The following is a 23,268-nucleotide window of genomic DNA, read 5'->3' as shown; positions in this document are numbered from 1 at the left end:
ATTACAAATTATCTTTTCAATGGTAGTCATCTCTGGATCTGTTGGTCTCACCAGACCCAAATAATATTAAAACTTACATTTTTGAAAGATTTTATTTATTTATTTATTTGTTTGTTAGAGAGAGAATGTGTGTGAGAGCATGTGAGCATGGGGGGTAGGGGCAGAGGGAGAAACAGACTCCCCTCTGAACAGGGAGCCCGACTTGGGGCTCGATCCCGGGACCCCAGTCTCATGACCTGGCTCAAAGGCAGATGCTTAACTGACTGAGCCACCCAGGTGCCCCTAAAACCTACATTTTATTTTTGTTTATTTTTTATTTTTTAATTTTTATTTATTTATGATAGTCAGAGAGAGAGAGAGAGAGAGAGAGAGAGAGGCAGAGGGAGAAGCAGGCTCCATGCACCGGGAGCCCGATGTGGAATTCGATCCCGGGTCTCCAGGATCGCGCCCTGGGCCAAAGGCAGGCGCTAAACCGCTGCGCCACCCAGGGATCCCCCAAAACCTACATTTTAAAACAGAAAGACATACAGATCAATTGAGCAGAATAAAGAGTCCAGAAATAGGTTCACATATATAAAGTCAATTGATTTTGAAAGCACGACGAGGAAATGCAATGGGAAAAAAATCTCTTCAGCAAATGGTTCTGGAACAAGTGGATGTTGTACTGATAAAAATGGATTTGTAGGTCTAAACTGAGAAAGATAAAATGCTAAAACTTATGGAACATGAGAAAATCTTTGTGACTCTGTGGAAGGCAAAGATTTCTTAGATAGATCACAGAAAGCACTAGAAAATTTTAAAAGATGATAAATTAGGGCAGCCCTGGTGGCTCAGCAGTTTAGCACCGCCTTCAGCCCAGGGCATGATCCTGGAGTCCTGGGATCGAGTCCCACATCGGGCTCCCTGCATGGAGCCTGCTTCTGTCTCTGCCTCTCTCTCTCTCTCTCTCTCTCTGTGTGTCTCGTTAATAAATAAAATCCTTTAAAAAAAGATGATAAATTAGACTCCATCAAAATCAAAATGTTTGCTTTTTGTTTAGGCACCAGTAAGAAAAGTGAAAGCCATAAATTGTAACAAAATATTGGCAATGTATATATCTGGCATAGGAGTTACATCCAGCAAATATAAACAACTCTGAAAACCCATTAAGAAAATAACCCAATTAAAAAATGGGAAAGATATCAGAATAGATGCTTCAAACAAAAATGAACAAATGGTCAATAAGCACATGAAACGATACTTATCGTTACTCATAAGAGGAATGCAACTTAAAATAATAATGAAATACCATTACACATCCACTATAATAGCAGTGAGTGTTGGCAAGGATGTGGAGTGACAGAAATTCTTGTGTGCTGCTGCTGGAAGTGTAAGATCATACAGCCATTTTGGAAGGTAGTTTGGCAATTTCTTTTTTTAAGATTTTATTTATATGAGACAGAGAGAGAGAGCACGCACCAGCTGGGGGGAGGGGCAGAGGGAGAGGGAGAAGCAGACTCCCCATTGAGCAAGGAGCCAGATATGAGGCTTGATCCCAGGACTCTGGGATCATGACCTGAGCTGAAGGCAAATGCTTAACTGACTGAGCCATGCAGGTGCCCCAGTTTGGCAATTTCTTACGATGACAATCATACATTCATACAATTATATGACCCATCAGTGCCACTCCTAGGTATTTACCCAAGAGAAATGTAAACATATGGTCAAAGACATACCAGAATGTCCACTACAGCTGCATTCATAATAACCAAATAATAACCACCTGTCATCAACAGGTATGGAGAGAAACAAATTGCAATCTATTTGTATCATGGAATAGTGTTCAGTATTTACAAGGAATAAACTCTCAATATACTCAGTAACATGGATGAATCACAAAATCATTAAGCTGAACAAATGAAGCCAGACCCAAATGGGTATTACAGTAGGATTTCACGTGTATGAAACCCTAATAAAGACAAATCTAACCTATAGTGACAGAAAGCATTTAATGGTTTGCCTGGGGCCAAAGTGGTGGTGCATACTGACTGCAAAGGACAGAGGTTCATTTTTATGAGACAGAATGTTCCCCATATTGTTATTAGGGTGGTGGTTAAACCAGTATGTGCTTTCATCAAACTGCATACTTTAAATAGATACATTTTACTGTACATAAACTAGACCTTAATACACTTAATTTATTTAAAAGACAAAAATGCTGAGGCACCTAGGTGGCTCGGTCAGTTAAGAATCTGCCTTTGGCTCAGGTCATGATCTCAGGATCCTGGGATCGAGCCCCAAGTTGGGCTCCCTGCTCAGTAGGGAGTCTGCTTCTCCCTTTCCATCTGCCTTTCTCCCTGCTTGTGCTTGCTCTGCTCTCTCTCTCTCTCTCAAATACATGAATAAAAATTTTTAAAGCTTTTATTTATTTGAAAGAGAGAAATTATGAGCAGGGGTAGGGCCAGAGGAAGCAGACTCTATGCTAAACAGGGAGCCCAATGTGGGACTCAACCCCAGGACTCTGGGATCATGACCCAAGCCGAAGGCAGACACCCAACCAACTGAGCCACCCAGGCACCCACATAAATAAAATCTTAAAAAAAAGACAAAAATGCTAAGTGACAGTGATCCTAAGGTCAGAAGATAGGAGAGAGGCAGGGCAATAGGGGAGGTGGAGAGGAGTAAGGTATCTGAAAGCAGTACCTTCAAAGAGAAGAGGAAGTGAGGCTGGTTGTGGATGAGTTTACTGGTATCTTAGAGTTAAGAAGAAAATGAGGAGGAAGAAAGTGAAAAGGTCCTTGGAGGAACAGGAATGGGGCAATCAACTGGTTTTCAGAGAAGGCAAAACCATTAAAACCTGACAGTATATATTGTAAAAATCTAAGACTCTGAGGGTGGGGTTTAGGTAATGAAGCATAAAAATGTGATGGAAGGAAAGAACATTCAAAGAAACAAGATCTATAGGGAGGAAGCCTGGCATATGATCCCGAGTGCAGGAATTGTAGCAATTCCCCAGGAGGAAAGCCAGCCAAAAAAGACAGCTGATAACAGGAAATAAAGGGAGAGAGCAGTCGGGTACCTAAAAGGCCAATGTTCACTCTTCTTAAGCAGTTTCCAAAGTTTAAATCCTTCAAGAAGGTAGTAATAATAGCATTTTAAAGGCATAGGCCTTTTAGGAAAAGAAAAGTGTCTCCATGTCCCCCATCTGTCTGGGTTGTACTCACTCACCAGAACAGCTCTGATGTGGGGTTTTCCTCTCCAAAATCCACGGCTCCTCTCCTTGTTCCAACTTGAAGATGATTTCTGGTTTGGGAACTTCATACCCTGTTAATAGGACATGATAGAATTGGGACTGGCTAACTGCTTTCCACTTGTTTTTTTTTTTTTTTTTTTTGAAGTAACCACATTTCATTGGGAAAATGAGTAGTCATCACAGAGGTTAATGGACTGAAGGATATCAGGCTAATCAAAGGACACCACCAGCACACCCTTCAGATGGCTCAGATTACTCAGCAGCTCAGAATGGAAATACTCTCATGGAGGCTCTGTGTTAGTTTTCCTAGGGTGGCGGTAACAAAATGCCAAAAACTGGGCGGCTCAAAACAGCAGAAAGTCAGTCTCCTGCTGGAGCCTTTCAAGTCTGAAATCAAAGTGTTAGTAGGGCTATGATTTCTCTGGCGGATATAAGGGAGAATCTCCCTTGAATCTTCTAGCTTGTTTGCTGGCAATTTTTAATGTTCTTTAGCTTCTAAACGCATCACTCCAGTCACATGGCCATCATATCCCTGTGTGTCTCCACATACTCTTCCCTCTATATGTGTCTATTTCTATGCCCAAATTTCTCTTTTTTATAAGGACAGCAGTCATATTAGATTAGGGCCCACCCCAAGAGACTCATTTTAACTTGATTACCTCTATAAAGACATTATATCCAAATAAGGTCATATTCTGGGGGTACTGGGGGTTCAGATTTCCATATATTTTTTCCAGGGGGACACAACTCAACCCATAAAAATCTGCCCTCTAAGCCACCTGGGTGGCTCAATGGTTGAGGGTCTGCCTTCAGCTCAGGTGGTGATCCCGGGATCCTGGGATTGAGTCCTGCAACAGGCTCCCTGCAGGGAACCTGCTTCTCCTGCTGCCTCTCTATGTCTCTCATGAATAAATAAATAAAATCTTAGAAAAAAATCTGCCCTCTGATCCTCCCCACAAAATTCATGTCCTTCTCACGTGCAAAATACACTAACCCCATCCCAATATCCCCCAAAGTCTTCATCATTCTAGCATCAAGTCTGAAGTTCAAAATCTATCTAAACACCAACTCAAAGTCTCAAATCTTATCATCTAAATTACCCAAATTCATTATGGGTGTGATGTGAGTGTGAGTCATCTTGGGGCAGCTTTTCTCCGCACAAACCTGTGAAAGCAGACAAGTTATTTGCTTCCAAAACACAATGGTAAGAGGCATAAACTAGACATTCCCACTTCAAAAGGGAGAAATTGAATGAAAAAAGGGATCATATCTGCCCTATGACCCAGCAATTGCACCGCTAGGGATTTACCCCAAAGATACAGATGCAGTGAAACGCCGGGACACCTGCACCCCGATGTTTATAGCAGCAATGTCCACAATAGCCAAACTGTGGAAGAAGCCTTGGTGTCCATCGAAAGATGAATGGATAAAGAAGATGTGGTCTATGTATACAATGGAATATCACTCAGCCATTAGACACGACGAATACCCACCATTTGCTTTGACGTGGATGGAACTGGAGGGTATTATGCTGAGTGAAATAAGTCAGAGAAAGACAAACATTATATGGTCTCATTCATTTGGGGAATATAAAAAATAGTGAAAGGGAATAAAGGGAAAAGGAGAAAAAATGAGTGGGAAATATCAGAGAGGAGACATGAGAGACTCCTAACTCTGGGAAACGAACAAGGGGTGGTGAAAAGGGAGGTGGGCGAGGGGTGGGGGTGATTGGGTGATGGGCACTGAGCGGGGCACTTGATGGGATGAGCACTGGGTGTCATGCTATATGAAAAAAAAAAACCTCTACATTTTCCTTAAAAAAAAAAAAAAAGGGATCATAGATCACAAGAAAGTCCAAACCTAGCAAGGTAAATTCCATAAAATTTTAAGGCTTGAGAGTGATTCTTTTAAAAAAAATTAAATTCAATTAATTAACATATAACGTATTATTAGTTTCAGAGGTAGAGGTCAGTGAATCATCAGTCTTTTTTTTCAGACTTTATTTACTTATTCATAGGAGACACACAAAGGGAGAAGCAGAGACACAGGCAGAAGAAGAAGGTTCCCTGCAAGGAAGCCTGATGCAGGACTCGATCCCAGGACCGCAGGATCACACCCTGAGGCGAAGGCAGATGCTCAACCACTGAGCCACCTAAGTGTCCCTGTGATTCATCAGTCTTATATAACACCCAGTGCTCCTTACATCAAGTGCCTTCCTTAATGCCCATCACCCAGTTATCCCATCCCCCCTACTCACCTCCCCTCCAGCAACCCTCAGTTTGTTTCCTGTGATTAAGAATCTCTTATGGTTTGTCTTCCTCTCTGATTTTGTCTTGTTTTATTTTTCCCTCTCTTCTCCTAATTCTTATTGGCTTGATGTTCTGTCCTCCAAAAGCCTACCAGTGGTGACCCCCACCCTATTGACCCAGGGCCAGGAGTGGCACCATTCACTACCTCCTCTACTGGTCCACTAGCAAAATATTTGCTTCCTGTTCCTGTGACCTTACACTCTGCTGTTCTCTTAGTTCCAAAGGGAGGAATGTTTCCGCCAGGAGATACAGCAGTGATTCCACTGAACTGGAAGTTAAGTCTGCCACCCGGATGCTTTGGGCTCCTCATGTCTCTGAATCAAAAGCCAAATCCATAGAATGTTCAACACTGAGTAAATGATGATGTATCAATGTAAGTTTGTTAATTGCAATAAATGTACCCCTCCGGTGGGGGATGTTGTTAATGGGGGAAAAAAAGGCAAAGAAAGGAGTTACTGTGCTGACTACTGGGGTGACTGATCCTGACGACTCAGGGGAAATCAGACTGCTACCCCACAATGGAAATAAGGAAGTCTGGAATACATGAAATCCCTACTTGTGCCCTGTGACTAAAGTCAATAGGACCTATAACAATCCAATTCAAGCAGGACTACTAGTGGCCCAGATCCTTTAAGAATGAAGTTTTGGGGGGTGCCTGGGTAGCTTTGCCAGTTAAGCATCTGTTTTCGGCTCAGGTCATGATCCCAGGGTCCTGGGATCAAGCCCCGTGTCGGGCTCTCTGTTCAGAGGGGAGTCTGCTTCTTCATCTCCCTCTGCCCCTCCTGCTCTCTTGCATGCACACATGTGCTCTCTTTCTCAAATAAAAAATAAAATCTTAAAAAAAAAAGAATGAAGTAGGTAAAGAACCACAGTCTTTTGAGGTGTTTGCTGTGGGCAAAGGGAACAAGAAATGGTTAGTGAAAGAAGGAATTCTACCTTAAGACAGCAACACAGACACCTTGTCTCAGTTTGCAGTCTACTGGCCTGCCCTGCAGATTTCACATTCAGGATTACAACATCAACTCACTTGAATTTCCAGCCTACAGGCCTGCCCTATAAATCTCAGACTTGTTGGTCCCTGCAATCAGGCGAGTCAGTTCCTTAAAATAAATCTCTTCCTCGGACTCTGTATTTGTATTCATCTTCTCTGTCTCTCTCTACATATGTGTGTATGTATATGTGTGTGTATGTGTATATACACTCTGTATATGTATATACCCATATCTTATGGGTTCCATTTCTCTGGAGAACCATAATACAGTTTTGAAGAATAGTACTAGAGGAATAGAATACTGAGTTTTTTGAATGGGTTATGGGGTTTCTAGAATTGGCTCTCTACTCTGATTAGATTTGAAGGCACTAATGACTCTATTTCCCATAAGTAATGAGGGCCCAGATAGACCATGGAGTGATGTGGCAAAAAGAGATGTGTAAAATATCACCACATTGATACTCCTAATCAAATGCTTGTGAGAGGCATGGTTCTGGGTGACCTTGTATTTGACACCTTAGAAATTTTTGTCAAACTTACAAGCATAATAAGATTGCCAGGTTGTTCTTTTTTTTTTTGCCAGGTTGTTCTTAATCATGCTGGACAAAGGGGTTGGGGTGGTGAGAGGATATGATTTCCCAGCTCAAGCACTGCATAAACAACCTGAAAATTTCTACATCTGTCCTAAAAGAAACCCCTAACTTCTGTAGCTACAGAACTGATACTGCTGAAAAGCAAATCTAGAGTCTCATTCTGTGGGTGGCTACATTACAACATAAGTTGAATTCCCAACCTTACAAGGTGTCTGCTATTAAGGTAAGGGAATTGACTGAAAAGGAATGGCATCCAGAAAATTGGAATGGACACATATGAGGACACTGAATTTCTAAATTCTGATGAGCCTTCTTCATGAGTAGAAGCAGCCCTCCTACCCCCATCTGAGAAGATTAACCCTACCTTGCCCAAGGACCCCTCAGTGGCCTTCTCTGAGGTACCTGCCTTGCAAGGTACTGCTGATTTCTCTCACGACCTACCCCTACTACCCTTATTTGCTTCTAGACCTAGAACTAGACTCGAGTTCCATCAGGGTACAAAGGGTGAGGTATAGTGTAATCCATGAGGAAGTGCAAAAGAACTGCACTATTTGTCTAATTTATCCAGACAGCTGGGAAATCTGGGTGAAAATGGATATTTAAGAGTGTGGGATCATGGAAAGAACATAAAGTTGGATCAGGCCAAATGTATTGGTATGTTTGCACTAAGGAGATTCTGAATTTAATGTTGCTGCTTGAGGGGTTCGACAGGGCTTGAACATTCTGTTTGATTGGCTGAAACATGGATCAAAACGTGGCCTGTATGAAATGCAATTGAAATGTAGAAGTGCTTTGGAAAAACTCTCTATACTATAGAGGAAGGCATCCAAAGGCTTGGGGAAATTGGTGCATTAGAGTGGATTTATCATGTAAGACATGTTCTCCCACCCTGGGAGGGTCCAGAAGCCACGCCTGTCACCATAACTGGGACACAAGAATTTGTGTGTGTGTGTGTGGCTCAGTATTCTTGAAGATCTCTTTGACTGCTCTTCTCTGGAGGACACAAATTATAACTGGAACTGCTGCCACTGAATTGGGAAACCCCAATGCAATACGAGTAATTGGATACTGGGGTGACAAGGGCCAAATGGAGGCAGTGAATTGCTAAATGAAAGGTGGACATGGTAACTATAACGGACAGCATTGTCAAAGCAGTGATCAGAATAATCTGACTTGCAGAGACCCATGGTGTTGGCCAGTTGATCATGATGTCCCCTAGAAAAGAAATAGATGAACAGTCTATTACATTCTTACTTGATGTGCAAAAAAAGAGTTCTAGATCAAGTGACCAGAAGTGTAATTTGAAACATAAAAACAGTCTCAGCTCCTCAATCAATATTCAGACTTCTGTCAGTTTACAGATCCAAAGTCTTTTGAATGAAGGGGAGCCCAGGTCCCTTGAGGAAGGATCCCACTACACTGTCAAAATGTAGACTACTAAACTTTCTCTTCCCTAAAGGAATTTACAGCCCTTTGTCAGGTTGCAGGGAGGGAGAAGACATAATGAGGCTTTTCAGAGATTACTGGATACCAGTTCTGAATTGACATGAATTCCAGGAGACCCAAGATGTCACCGTGGCCCACCAGACAGCAGAGGGGCTTATGAGAGAGAAGCGATCAACTGAGTTTCAGCTCAGCTCTATCTCACAATGGAGGACAGGGGACACCCAGCAGGCCCCCCAATCCATCCTGCAGTTATCTTCCTGGTTCAGCAATGCAAAATTAGAACACAGATACTCAGAAATTGGCAGAATCCCCATACTGGTTCCCTGAACCACAGGGTGAGGGCTATTAAGGTGATAAGGGCCAACTGAAAGCCGCTAGAACTACCTCTACTAGGAAAATTGTAAAGCAAAAGCAGTACTGCATTCCTGTAAGAACTGCAGAGATTGGGGCCACCATCAAGAACCTGAAGGATGCAGGGGTAGTGAGTGCCACCATATCCCTATGCCACTTGCCTCTTTGGCCTGTGCAGAGGACAAACAGATCTTGGAGAATGATTGTGGCTTGTCAAAAGCTTAACCAGGTGGTAACTTCAGCAGCAGCTGCCGTACCTGATTCAGGTTCAATGCTTAAACAAATTAACACCCCTTGGGACCTGCTGAATAGTTACTGATTTGGCAAATGTGTGGGGGTTTGTTTTGCCATAACTGTTAGTAAAGACTACTAGAAACATTTTGCTTTCATTTGGCAAGGCCAACTATATATGTATGTGTGTGTGTGTGTACACACACACACACACACACACACCCCTTCACTGTCCTACCTCAGAGGTATTTCAGCCCTCTAGCCCTATGTCATAATTTAGTCTGCAGGGATCCTGACTGACTTTTTCTTACACAAGGTATCACATTGGTCCATTACACTGATGACACTATGCTGACAGAACCTGATGAATGAGAAGTAGTAACCACTCTTGACTTATTTATTGGTAAGGTATTTGTATGTCAGAGGGTAGGAAATAAATCTGACAAAAATGTAGGGGCCATCCACCTCAGGGCAATTTCTAGAGGTAGAGCGGTAGGGACCCACTGGACTGCTCATTTATTCATGAGAAACACAGAGAGAGAGAGGCAGAGACATATAGGCAGAGGGAGAAGCAGGCTCCCTGAGAGGAGCCTGATGTGGGACTCAATCCCAGGACCCCAGGATCACGACCTGAGCCAAAGGCAGACACTCAACCACTGAGCCACCCAGATGCCCCTAGAAATTTCTAAGTGAAGAATAAGTTTTTGCCTCTGGCTTTTCCTACAAGTAAAAAGAGGGACAATGCCTACTGGGCCTCTATGGACTTCAGAGGCAGTAATATTACTCATTTGAGTGTGTCACTCTGGCTCACTTACCAGGTGATCCAAAAAAACTGCTAGTTTTTTTTTAAAGATTTTATCTATTGATTCATGAGAGACAGAGAGAGAGGCAGAGACATAGGCAGATGGAGAAGCAGGCTCCCTGTGGGGAGGAGCCCAATGAGGGACTCGATCTCAGGATCCCGCGATCATGACCTGGGCCAAAGGTAGATGCTCAACCACTGAGTCACCCAGGCACACACAAACTGAGCAGAGCCCAGAACAAAAGGCTCTGCAACAGGTCCCAGACTGTCATATAAGCTTCTCTGCCACTTGGGCCCTATGATTGGGCAGATCCAGGGGTACTTGAAGTGTCAGTGGCAGGTAGGAAGGGAGCTTTTGGCAGGCCCTTATATGTGAACCACAGAGCAAATCTTAGGATTTTTGAACAAAGCCCTGCTACCTTCTGAGGATAACTGCTCTCCTGTCGAAAACCAGCTTCTGGCTTGCTACTGGGTCTCAGTTTACTTGCTCATTGAATTTAAGCATATTAGTCAGTGGAAGAAAGGAAACTTACAAGGACTCCTTTAGTAATGGTTAGTGAGCATGGAAGAGTCCAGTGCTGAATCCTCATAGTGGTGGGACACAGGAAATATGGCAAGAGGTAGAGACTCCCTGGTGCCACTCACAGGGGACCCACATCCTCTGATCAAGCCCCAGCCTGCAGATGGTGTGGTCAGTAGCAGCCCCTGGAGCACTGAGCCTGAATCTCCTTGGAGTTGTGTTGCTTGGGCATGCAGCCCAGGGTGAGTGGCAAAGTCCTTCTAAGGCTAAGTAATGGCACAACTGCAACTCTTCACAAGTACCGGAAGGGAAAGCTGACACGCACTTTGAAGAGAGAATTCAAGAGAGCATGAAGCTGTGATCTCAGATTAGATGCAGCAACTCCATCCCCTTAACCCTGGGTGGTGGCTCTGCCCCTTCGGGCCTGGAAGCAAGTCGGTGGCTTGCCCTCTGGAACTGAGGATTTATTGGTAAGTCAGGATGGGCTGTCACATCCCATTTTCCCAGCCTGTGCCCTCTGGGCCTGCGGTGGCAGCAGCAGCACTGTTGGCCTCAGAACCATCCCTGGAGTCAATCATTCATCCCTCTTCTGAAGGCTGATGTGTGTGCACAAACACTTTTCCCAGCCTATCTTCTACCTGTAGAATCCCAGATGTCTTCCAGCCCCCTCATTTTTTCCTGTCTTCTTCAGTCTAAGCTGGCAGCATTTCTAATGACATGGTTGATGGTATCCACAAGTGATACATCTGATCTCTTTAGCAATTAGTTGCCCACATCTTTGGGGTTCTTTTCAGAGTCCATCTCATTTTTTGCAATATGGATAGGCTGAGCATTTTCCAAATCTTCAAGTTCTGGTTCTCTCTCTCTCTCTTTTTACTAATAATTCCTCTCCAATGTTCCTCTTTCCTCCTACATTTTACTGTCAGCAGCACAGGAAAGCACAGGCCATGCCTTTAACATTTTGCTGAGAAATTTCTGCAGCTAAATATCCAAGTTTAGGGATGCCCGGGTGGCTCAGTGGTTGAGTGTCTGCCTTTGGCTTAGGTCCTGATTGCGGGGTCCTGGGATTGAGTCCTGCATTGGGCTCCCCGAAGGGAGCCTGCTTTTCCCTGTCTCTGTCTCTACGTCTCTCTGTCTCTCATGAATAAAAAAAATAAAATCTTTTAAAAAATAAATATCCAAGCTTATCACTTATAATTTCTACTTTCCACCCAACAGGACACAATTCAGTCAAGTTCTCTCCCATTTTGTAATAAGGATCTCCTTTCCTCCAGCTTCCAGTAACATGCTCTTCACTCCATCTGAGACCTCACCAAAAGCCCCTTTAATGTTCATTATTTCTAGCAGTGATTTTTTTCAAGGCAGTCTAGGCTTTTTCAATCAAGCACCTAAAACCTTTCTAGCCTCTACCTATTATCCAATCCCAAAGCCACCTCCATTTCTTTCTCAGTATTTGTTATGGCAGCTTCCCACTTCCCAAGTGCAAAAATCTGTATTAGTTTCCTAGGGTTGCTATAACAAAGTAGCACAAGCAAGATGGCTCGAAATAACAGAAATTTACTGTCTCACAGTTCTGGAAGCCAGAAGTCCAAAATCAAGGTGTCAGTGGGCCATGCTCTTTTTGAAGAAGAACCTTCAAAATAGGAAGGAACTGTCCCATGCTTCTCTCTGACCTCCTGGTGGCCCCAGGCATCTCTTGGCTTATAGATGCATCACTCCAGTGACATGGTATCTTCTTCTCCTTATGTGTCTTCACATTGTCTTTCCTCTGTGTATGTCCATCTCTGTGTCTAGATTTCTCTTATTTTAAGTACACCAGTCATACTGGGTTAGGACCCACCCTAAAGACCTCGTTTAAGCTTGATTACTTCTGTAAAGACCCTAATTCAAAAAAGATCACATCCTAAGGTACTGGAGGTTAGGACTTCCAACATTATTTTACATTCAGGATACAATTTTACCTGTAATGTGCTCCTTGTAGATTCTTAGGAGGGCTATGCTTACCCACTGAGAGCAGGTGGCTGTAGTTCTCCAGCATCACATCCTGGTACAGGCGTCTCTGAGTAGAGTCCAGTTGCTGCCACTCTTCTCTGCTGAAGTCCACAGTCACATCCTCGAATGACACTGAGAGCTGTAACAATACAATCCTGTTCAAGGTGACATGGTCAGCACTGGGGATAGGGAGAGGATCAGTAAGAAATTATTTTTAATGATTTTCTGCCAGAACATGCTTATACCATATGCCTATGAAATACCTAGGTATAGGCAATGTGTAGCTTACAAATATCTCATCGTACGTTTTTGCCATTCATTGTATACATTGAGTCAGTCTTTCTTTTTAAAAATAATAATTTTGTACAAGATTTGACCTTGATCCTATTTTGCTGTTCATTTTATTTTTATTTATTTTTTTAAGTTTTTTTCTTAATATCTTATTTATTTGACAGAGAAAGAGAGTGCAGAAGCAGCGGAGCAGCAGGTAGAGGGAGGGAGGAGAAGCAGGTTCCATCTGCCTGTATTCTGCCCCGGCAGGGAGCCGGATGCTGGGCTTGATCCCAGGACCCTGGGTTCATGGCCCTAGCCAAAGGCAGATGCTTAAGTGACTGAGCCATCCAGGTGCTCCTTGTTGTTCATTTAAATAGGAAGTTTGTATTCTAGAACTTTCATTTATTTTTATTTTTACTTTACAGCCATTTATTGTGCTCTAATGAAGGAGAAAAAAAAGTGCTAGTGTTACAAATGCCACTGTCACATCCACAAATGCCAGTCATTGCAAACCAAACCATGTGTGTCTGTAGGGTGTCTGAGCATGCAGTTTGCTTTCACTGCAGGAATGGGGTGGGGGCAGGCTGAACCTGGGCTCTGAGGGTTTTGCTTAGGGGGAACTTCCTGTCCTGGGTACCCACCTGTGAGGGAGTCAGGGGACAGGTAGGGGTAGTTTTGCTCAGTGAGTCCTTTGGGTGCTGCTGGGAACACCTGGCTGGATGTTGGACTTTGAAGAATTCTGAGGAGGAGGGCCCCTTAGTATTAACCCTGTAGGGAGGTGCCAGGGGGCCTCCCAGTGATAACCCTGTAGGCAGGTGCCAGGGGGCTGGAGGATGCCATGCAGGGGGAGGAGGTTGGTGGGGCCTGCTCAGCCCTGCTGAGCGCAGCAGCCAGCCTCCCTGGAGGAAAGACAGAGTAGGGGGCCCAGGGCCCAGGGCCCCAGGCAGAATTGTAGTAGTTGGTGGGTGGTGGTTGTGGGCAGGCTCACCCAGGTCTAAGTATTCAGGTTTCAGGCAGTCATAGGGGTCATAGACCTGGCACAGCAGCCTATATGCTGTCATGCTCTGCTGTGAGGCCCCCTTGTTGCTGCCCATCTGCAGACTGGTGTTGAGTATGTCACAATGCTCCATGCCTAACCCTGACTTGAAGATTGTCACTTGGTCCCCAGTACAGTCAGGCTGGCCTGGCTGGCTCCCTTGCTGGTGATGGCGGCCTAGTCCAGAGGCTGGTGTTGGCCCAGCCTGGGGTCACAAAGGTAGTGCTGGGTGCCATAGGCCATCGTTCCCTGCTGGCTAGCAAACTTGTTGGTGCCCATCTGTAGCCCAATGATGCTCTGTCCTTCTCTTAGCTTCCCTAGTTCAAATTTTAGTTCCTGCTCCTCTGCATACTTGACCCCTATGTTTACCTTATTCCCTTTCATCTTGGCCATGCTAGCCAGGGCTGTCAGGATGAACTGTACTTGGGTGTGGCTGGTGTTCTCAAACAGGTCACTGGACTCAAAAATGTCATGGGGCTTCACCCTATACTTGGTGATGCCTTGATGAAGTTGCCGATGTTTTCCAGCTGATGCCCATTTTGGGTCGACTCACTGACCTTCTTCATGGGGCCTGGCTTGGAGCTTACTGATGCATTTGCAAAGAATGATGCCATCTTTGAGGCTATCCATCAAGTTGTTGTTGATGGGGTGCCCTGTCACCTCCTCGATGCACTCTCGAATCTCCTGCTCACACTGGTGGTCATACTTCTGGGGCCAGCTTGTTCTTGGCCTCAACAGACAACCTATAGGCAGGGCCCTGGTTGAAGTGAGCAGAGGACATGCTGGCTGGTGGTAGGCAGCAGTGACGGGGGTGCGGAGGACCAAGGCAGCAGCTAAGACTCCATCTGTCTGTGTTCTATAACTTCTAGAAGGAAGCATGCATACTTTTTTTCTTTTAACTTTACATAGCTCCCTCTACTGTTGCTTTAATTAATTCTTTAAAAATATGGCATTTTCTCTTGATGCTTTTTTATTGCTTATTTCTAATTTAATCCTATAGTGGTCAGAAAATATGCTCTGTATGATTTTAACATATGGTCTATCTAGGAGAATGTTTCATGTGTCCCTAGAAAAGAACTATATTCAACTGTGGATGGCTGTAGTATTCTATAATATATAAATCAAAGCAGCTGAGTGTTGCTGAAATTTTCTATCACCATACTCATTTGTCTTCTCTTTCTTCAATTATTTGTCAACTTTTTGGTAAAAACAGGCAAGGAAATGTTAAGGTTTACATGGCTATGCAAAGGACCTAGAATACCCAAAGCAAGGAATAGTATGGAGGATTTACATGCAATGTTAAGTCTTACTATAAAGCTACAATACTTCAGACAGTGTTGTATTGACCTAAGTACAGACAGATATATCAATGGAGCAGGGTAGAGTCCAGAAACAGAACCACACACATATGGACAACTGTTTTTGACAAAGGCACCAAAGTAATTCAATGGGGAAAGGAAAGTCTTTTCAAAAAATTGTGCTGGAACAATGGACATAGGTTTTGGAGGAAAAAAAAACAAACCTTGACCAATACTTTACACCACATAAAAAATTAACAATAATTAAGTTCCAGTATGACTGGATTAATTTTATCAGACCAACTTTCATATAGTTAATAACTATACTCTGAACGAAATATTTTTAAAAAACTATCTGGAGATGCTGATAGCAACAAAAATCAGCTATTTACTGGAAGAGAACTGATAATTAGGAGAAGAGATGGAACTGGATGTGATTACCAAATTTACAGCCTTTTACTTGTAAACAGACCTAGTCACTGCTATGCAGGCTAACTGAAATTCCAATAGAAAAACTTCACTCTTACTACTTGAAGAATCAGGGAGTTTTGCAGTCATCATGACCATCAGAAAGTCAAGGGAGAATTTAGACAGAAAAAGGCACATAAATTCTGTGTGTTAACTCTTCCTAATCTCTGGTTGACTACACAGATTAACTAAAATTTGATTTATCACATCACAGAGGAGACAGTTTCCAATTTGAGTCCAGCCAAATTAAGTGCTTGCTAAACTAAATGAAACAAAAACTCAGCGATCCTCAGGGGAACTAAAACAGAATTCAAAATGTCTACAAGTATTATTCACAATAACCAAGATACAACTGAAAATAATCAACATAGAAAGAGAGAGAAAGGTATCAAGAGAAATAAAAGAGGCTCAAGAGGAAAAGCAATCAGACTGACCCTGAACTGATTCAAATGCTGGAATCAGCAGTAAAGGATTTTAAACCAGTTATCTGTAAGTATGCTCAAGAACATAAAGAAAAATATGTTCACAGTGAAAGAATAATAGGATAGTTCAACTGAGAAGAACTATAAAAATAACCAATTAGAATACTATAAACAATTATGTGTGAACAAATTTGACAACCTAGAAGAAATGGATAAATTCCTAGAAACACACAACCTACCAAGCCTGAATCATGAAGAAATAGAAAATCTAAACAGACCAAATACTAATAAGGAGACTGAATCAGTAATCAAAAACCTCCCAACAAAGAAAAGTCCAGGACCAAACAGCTTCACCAATGAATTCTACCAAACATTCGAAGAATACAAATCCTTCTCAAAATCTTCCAAAAAACAGAAGAATAGGAAACACTTCGAAATTCATCTAATGAGGCCAAAATTATCCTGATACCAAAATTAGAGAAGGATACCACAAGAAAAGAAAATTACAGGTCAATATCCCTGATGAATACAGATGCAAAAATCCTCAACAAAATATTACCAAAATGAATTCAACAATACGTTAAAAGAACCATACAAAATGAACAAGTGGGATTTATTCCAGTGATACAAGGATGGTTCAACATCTGCAAATCAATGTGACATGCTACATTAACAAAATAAAGGATAAAAATTGTATGATCATCTCAATAGATGTAGAAAAAACATTTAATGAAGTTCAACATCCATTTATGATAAAAACTCAATAAAGCAGGTATAGGGAAAAGATATCTCAACACAGTAAAAACCATATATGACAAGCCCACCGCTAACATCATAATCAACAGTGGAAAACTGAAAGCTTTTCTAAGATCAAAAACAAGACAAAGATGTCCACTCTTGCCACTTTTATTCAACAGAGTACTGAAAGTCCTAGCCAGAGCAATTAGGCAAGAAAAAGAAATAAAAGGCATCTGAATCAAAAAGGAAGAAAAACTGTCACTATGTGCAGATGACATCATATTACATATAGAAAACCCTAAAGACTCCACTAAAAAACATGTTAGAACTAAAAAATGAATTCAATAAAGTTGCAGGACATAAAAATCAATATATAAAAACCTGTTGTATTTCTATACACTAATAATGAATTACCAGAAAAAGAAATTAAGAAAACAATTCCATTTATAATTGCACTAAGAAAAGTACCTAGGTTAAAAAAAAGAAAAAGAAAAAAGAATAAAATGCCTAGGAATAAATTACCCAAGGAGATAAAAGAACTATATATTAAAAATTATAAAACATTGATGAAGAAAACTAAGAAAGACAAGAAAATAGATATTCTGGCTCATGGATAGGAAGAATTAATATTGTTAAAATGTCCATATTACCAAAACCAAACCACAGACTCACTGCAATCCCTATCAAAATTCCAATGGCATTTTTCATAGAAACAGAACAAACCTAAAACATTTAGGAATAACAAAAGACCCTGAGTAGCCAAAGCAATCTTCAGAAAGAACAAAGCTGGAGGTATCATAACCTAGATTTCAAACTATTACAAAGCTATGATAATTAAAACAGTATGTTATTAGGATAAAAACAGATGCATAGCTCAACAGAACAGAAGAGAGAGCCCAGATATAAAACGACCCATATGGTCAATTAATTTACAACAAAAGAGACAAAAAATATACAATGGAGAAAGGAAAATCTCTCTCCTTTTTTGAAGATTTTATTTATTTATTCTTGAGAGACATAGAAAGAGAGAGAGAGGCAGAGACACAGGCAGAGGGAAAGCAGACTCTGAGGGAAGCCTGATGTGGAACTCGATCCCAGGACCCCGGGATCACGACCTGAGCCAAAGGCAGAGGCTCAACCACTGAGTCACCCATGCATCCTGAAAATCTCTTTAATAAATGGTGTTGGGAAGAGTGGACAGCTATATGCAAAACATGAAACTGGATCACCTTCTTATACCATACACAAAAATCAATTCAAAATGGAGTAAAGACTTAAATGTGAGACCTGAAACCATAAAACTCCTAGAAGAAAACATAGGCAGTAATCTCTTTGATATCAGTCTTAGCAACATTTTTGTAGTTATGTCTCCTCAGGCAAGGGAAACAAAAGCAAAGATAAACTATGGGGACTACACCAAAATAAGCTTTTGCACAGCAAAGAAAACCATCAACAAAACAAAAAGGCAGCCTAGTGAATGGGAGAAGATATTTGCAAATGATATATCTGATAAGGGGTTAATATCCAAAACATATGAAGAACTTAAACACCAAAAGAACACCCCCAAATAATCTTATTTAACAATAGGTAGAACACCCAAATACAAATTTTTCCAAAAAAGATATACATGAAAAGATGCTCAACATCACTGATAAGCAGGGAAATGCAAATCAAAACCAGTGAGATATCACCTTATACTTGTCAGAATAGCTAGAATAAAAAAGAAATAATAAGTGTTGGTGAGGATGTGGAGAAATAGGAACCCTTGTATACTGTTAGTGGGAATAGAAATTGGTGTAGCCACTGTGGAAAACAGTGTGGAGGTTCCTCAAAAATTTAAAAATAAAATATCATATGATTCAGCAATTCTGCTATTGAGTATTTACCCAAAGAAAATGAAAACACTAATTTGAAGATACATGTACCCCTATGTTTATTGCAGCATTATTTACAATAGCCAAGATATGGAAGCAATCTAAGTGTCCATTGATAGATAAATGGATAAAGAAGATGTGGGATATATAAAATGAAATATTATTTAGCCATAATAAATAATGAGATATTGTCATTTGTGACAACATGGATGGACCTAGAGGGTATTATGCTATGTAAAATAAGTCAGATAGAGAAGACAAATACCATATGATTTCACTTACATGTGGAATCTAAAAAACAAAACAAATGAACAAAGAAATGAAAAGACAAGCTCTTAAATACAGAGAACAAACTGGTGCTTGTTCCCTACCAGAGGGGAGGTGAGAGGGGACAGGTGAAACAGATAAAGAGGATTAAGAGATATAAATTTACAGTTATAAAATAAATAAATCATGAGATGAAAAGTACAGCATAGGAAATATAGTCCATGATACTGTAATAACATATGGTGACTACATTTATTGTACTGAGAGCTAATATATAGAATTGTTGAATCAAGATGGTGCACACCTGAAACTAAGATGACATTTTACGTTAGATATATTTTAATCAAAAAAAGGAAAAAAAACCCTAAAACTAAAAGTGCCCTATAAGAAAACATAAGGGAATATCTTTGCAACACTGGGTCAAGCAAGAATTCTTGAGATAGGACAAAAAACAAATGTAAAAGAAAATTTTGATAAACGGGACTTTACCAAAATTAAAACTTCTGCTCATCAAAAGATGCCATTAAGAAAATGAAAAATCAAGACACAGAGAAAATATTTGTAATATATATATAAAACACCCATAGTAAGAATGTAGAAAGAACTCCTACAAAGTAATAACAAAAAGAAACATAACCCAACTTTTTAAAATGGGTAAAATACTTGAACAGACACCAAAAAAGATCTACAAATGGCCAATAAAGCATATGAAAAGATGTTCAACATCATTATTTATGAGGAAAATGCAATGTATTTATTTTGTAAAAAATTTAATTCTGGTACATTTAACATACATTGTTATATTAGTACGAGGTGTACAATATAGTGATTCAACAACTCCATACATCATCCAGTTCTCAAAATGACAAGTGCACTTCTTAATCCCCATTACCTATTTCATCCATCCTCCCACCCACCTCCCCTCTGGTAACCAGCAGTTTGTTCTCTAGTTAAGAGTCTATTTTTCTGTTTATCTTTATTTTTTTTGTTTGTTTCTTAAATTCCACAGAGGAATGAAATAATATGGTATTTGTCTTTCTCTGACTCATTCTGCTTATCATTATACTCTCTAGATCCATCCATGTTGCTGCAAATGGCATGATTTCATTCTTTTTTGTGGCTGAGTAATATTCTATTGTATGTATATAGCACATTCTTGTCCATTCATCTATTGATGGACACTGGGCTGCTTCTATAATTTGACTATTGTAAATAATACTTCCATAAACATAAAGGTGTATAACTGGAAAAAAGTATGGAAGTTCCTCAAAAAATTAAAAATTGAATTATATGACTTAGAAATTGCACTAATTGGTATTTACTCAAAGAATATGAGGAAAATTCAATTTAAATTACACTGAAAATAGCACTATATGCTCACTAGACAAGCTAAAATTAGTAATGAATTAAAAAATTGGGACGCCTGGGTGGCTCCACAATTGGGTGCCTGCCTTCAGCTCAGGTCACGATCCCAGGATCCAGGATCGAGTCCCACATTGGGTTCCCTGTGAGGAACCTGCTTCTCCCTCTGCCTGTGTCTCTGCCTCTCTTTCTCAGTCTGTGTCTCTCATGAATAAATAAATAAATCTTTTTAAAAAAGAATTTAAAAATTGCTGATAGGCATGTAAACTGAATCATCACTGGAGAACCTTGTGTGGCAGTTTCTAATAAAGTTAAATATACAACCACCCTATAATCTAGTGTTTACATTCCTTGGTAGTTACTAAAATAAGTTGCAAACATATTCACTCAGAAAAATTCTACAATAATGTTCATACCAGGCTTTATGCATGATAGCCAAACACTAAAACATTCAAAATGTTCAAAGGCAGATGACTGCATAAACAAATTGTGGTAGATTCATACAATGGAATACTCAGCAATAAAAAGAAAAGAGCTGGTGACAGACACAGCCTGAATGACTCTCCAAAATATTTTGTTATTTTAGAAATAGAAGCCAAACACAGACCAAATGATTCTATTTATATGACAATCAAGAACAAGCAGAGCTGGGTGCCTGGGTGGCTCAGTTGGTTAACCCTCTGCCTTTGGCTCAAGTCATAATCCCAGGGTCCTGGGATGGAGTCCCATATTGGGCTCCCTGCTCAGCGGGGAGTCTGCTTCTCCCTCTCCCTCTGCCACTCCCCCTGCTGTGCTCTCTCTCTAATAAATAAAATCTTTTTTAAAAAAAGAATCAGCAGGGGCAGCCTGGGTAGCTCAGGGGTTTAGCACCACCTTCAGCCCACGGCATGATCCTGGAGACCCAGGATTGAGTCCCACGTCAATGAGAGCCTGCATGGAGCCTGCTTCTCCCTCTGCCTGTGTCTCTGCCTCTCTCCCTCTCTGTGTCCCTCATGAATAAATAAATAAAATCTTTTAAAAAAGAATAAGCAGAGCTAATATATAGTGATTAAAAATCTTAAAAATGGTTCTCAGAGGTAGGATACTGACTGGTCAAAAGGGTGATGGACCTATTCCGTATTTTAGTCTGAATGATGGTTACACATATATATTCGTCAAAACTCATCAAACTATACATAATCCAATGTCTTTCTAATATAACTCAGTTTCAAAAAACACAGAAAACAAAAGTGCAAATTAGAAATATATTTAGGGTACACTGTGGGCCCCAAAGAGAAAATAGTTCTACTGGGGGTATAGGTTTAGGGTCCTTAGACTTGGATAGTTTAAATAGAATCTTGGGGGAAAACATTAAGTATGATGGAGATAAATGGGGGAAATATTTTCTAGAAAAGACAAAGAGAAAGGTATGGAGAAAGGAAAATACATGGTAATTAAAGAAAGAATGAATAGCTCTGTAAAAAGGAGAGAAGACTATATAAAATATGTGAGGCAGGTGATTTTAAGAGAAAAATCCAAGGAAGTATGTTAGAGTCTGATCATGAAAACAGTGCAAATTCTTTTTGTAATACAAGCATATCTTGTTATATTGGGCTTCACTTTATTGCATTGTGCAGATACTGCATTTTTTACAAATTGAAGGCTTGTTGCGACCCTGCATTGAGCAAATCTATCAGTGCTGTTTGTCCAACATTTACTCATTTTGCATCTATATGTCACATTTTGGTAATTCTTGCAGTATTTCACACTTAATTATTATTTTATTTCTTTTGGTGATCTGAGATCAGTGATCTTTGATGTTACTATTGTAGTTGTTTTGGAGTACCATGAAATACATCCATATAAGACAGTCAACTTAACTGATAAATGTATGTGCTCTCTTTTTTTAAAGATTTTATTTATTCATGAGAGAGACAGAGAGGCAGAGAGGCAGAGAGGCAGAGACAGGCAGAGGGAGAAGCAGGCTCCATGCAGGGAGCCCAATGTGGGACTTGATCCCAGATCCGGGGATCACGCCCTGAGCCAAAGGCAGATGGCCAACTGCTCAGCCATCCAGGAGTCCCTAAATGTATGTGATCTAACTGATCCACTGCCCAACTGTTCCCATCTCTCTCCCTCTCCTTATGCCTCCCTATTCCTTGAGACACAACAATATTGAAATTAGACCAATTGATAATCCTACAATGGCCTTCAAGTGTTCAAGTGAAAGGAAAAGTCACATGTTTTTCACTTTAAACCAAAAGCTAGAAAAGACTGAGCTTAGTGAAGAAGACATGTCAAAACTGGAGATAAAACCAAAAGTTAGGCCTCTTGCACCAGTTAGCCAAGTTGTAAACACAAAGAAAAGTTCTTAGAGGAAATTTAAAGTGTTCCTTCAGTGAACACATGGATGATAAGAAAGTAAAACAGCCTTCTTGCTGATATGGAGAAAATTTTAGTGGTCTGGACAAAAGACCAAATCAGCAAAAACATTCCCTTTAGCCAAAGTCTAATAGTCCAGAGCAATCCTCTAACTCTATTTAATTCTGTGAAAGCTGAGAGAGGTGAGGAGGGTGCAGAACAAAAGTCTGAAAACTCAACAGCAAAGAAACAAACAATCCAATCATGAAATGGGCAAAAGACATGAACAGAAATCTCACAGAGGAAGACATAGACATGGCCAACAAGCACGAGAAAATGCTCCGCATCACCTGCCATCAGGGAAATACAAATCAAAACCACAATGAGATACCAGTGAGAATGGGGAAAATTAACAAGGCAGGAAACCACAAATGTTGGAGAGGATGTGGAGAAAGGGGAACCCTCCTGCACTGTTGGTGGGAATGTGAACTGGTGCAGCCACTCTGGAAAACTGTGTGGAGGTTCCTCAAAGAGTTAAAAATAGACCTGCCCTATGACCCAGCAATTGCACTGCTGGGGATTTACCCCAAAGATTCAGATGCAATGAAACGCCGGGACACCTGCACCCCGATGTTTCTAGCAGCAATGTCCACAATAGCCAAACTGTGGAAGGAGCCTCGGTATCCATCGAAAGATGAATGGATAAAGAAGATGTGGTTTATG

The 23,268-nt window shown here is 40.9% G+C and overlaps 1 protein-coding gene and 1 pseudogene across 9 annotated transcripts in view; both read right to left on the bottom strand.

Moving 5' to 3' along the window:
• The window catches only part of ZNF81 (zinc finger protein 81), a 109,958-nt gene that overhangs the window by 17,449 nt on the left and 69,241 nt on the right, over positions 1–23,268 (bottom strand). For 4 of the 9 annotated variants that reach the window (XM_025982471.2, XM_072743257.1, XM_072743254.1 and 1 more), the window contains 2 exons: positions 12,480–12,606; positions 3,208–3,303 (listed from right to left, as the gene is read on the bottom strand). In XM_025982471.2, coding sequence (XP_025838256.1) covers positions 3,208–3,303; positions 12,480–12,606 — 223 coding nt within the window. Of the gene's footprint in view, positions 1–3,207; positions 3,304–4,332; positions 4,397–4,725; positions 4,764–8,308; positions 8,341–12,479; positions 12,623–23,268 lie in introns of all 9 variants that reach the window. The other 5 variants (XM_072743252.1, XM_072743253.1, XM_072743256.1 and 2 more) reach the window with 4 other exon arrangements.
• Positions 13,503–14,569, bottom strand: LOC112907226 (calponin-1-like; annotated as a pseudogene).

The sequence above is a fragment of the Vulpes vulpes genome, chromosome X, assembly GCF_048418805.1.
Source record: "Vulpes vulpes isolate BD-2025 chromosome X, VulVul3, whole genome shotgun sequence".
Lineage (NCBI taxonomy): Eukaryota > Metazoa > Chordata > Mammalia > Carnivora > Canidae > Vulpes > Vulpes vulpes.
Note: the sequence above shows the minus strand (reverse complement) of the source record. Positions and strands in the feature narration are given on the sequence as shown.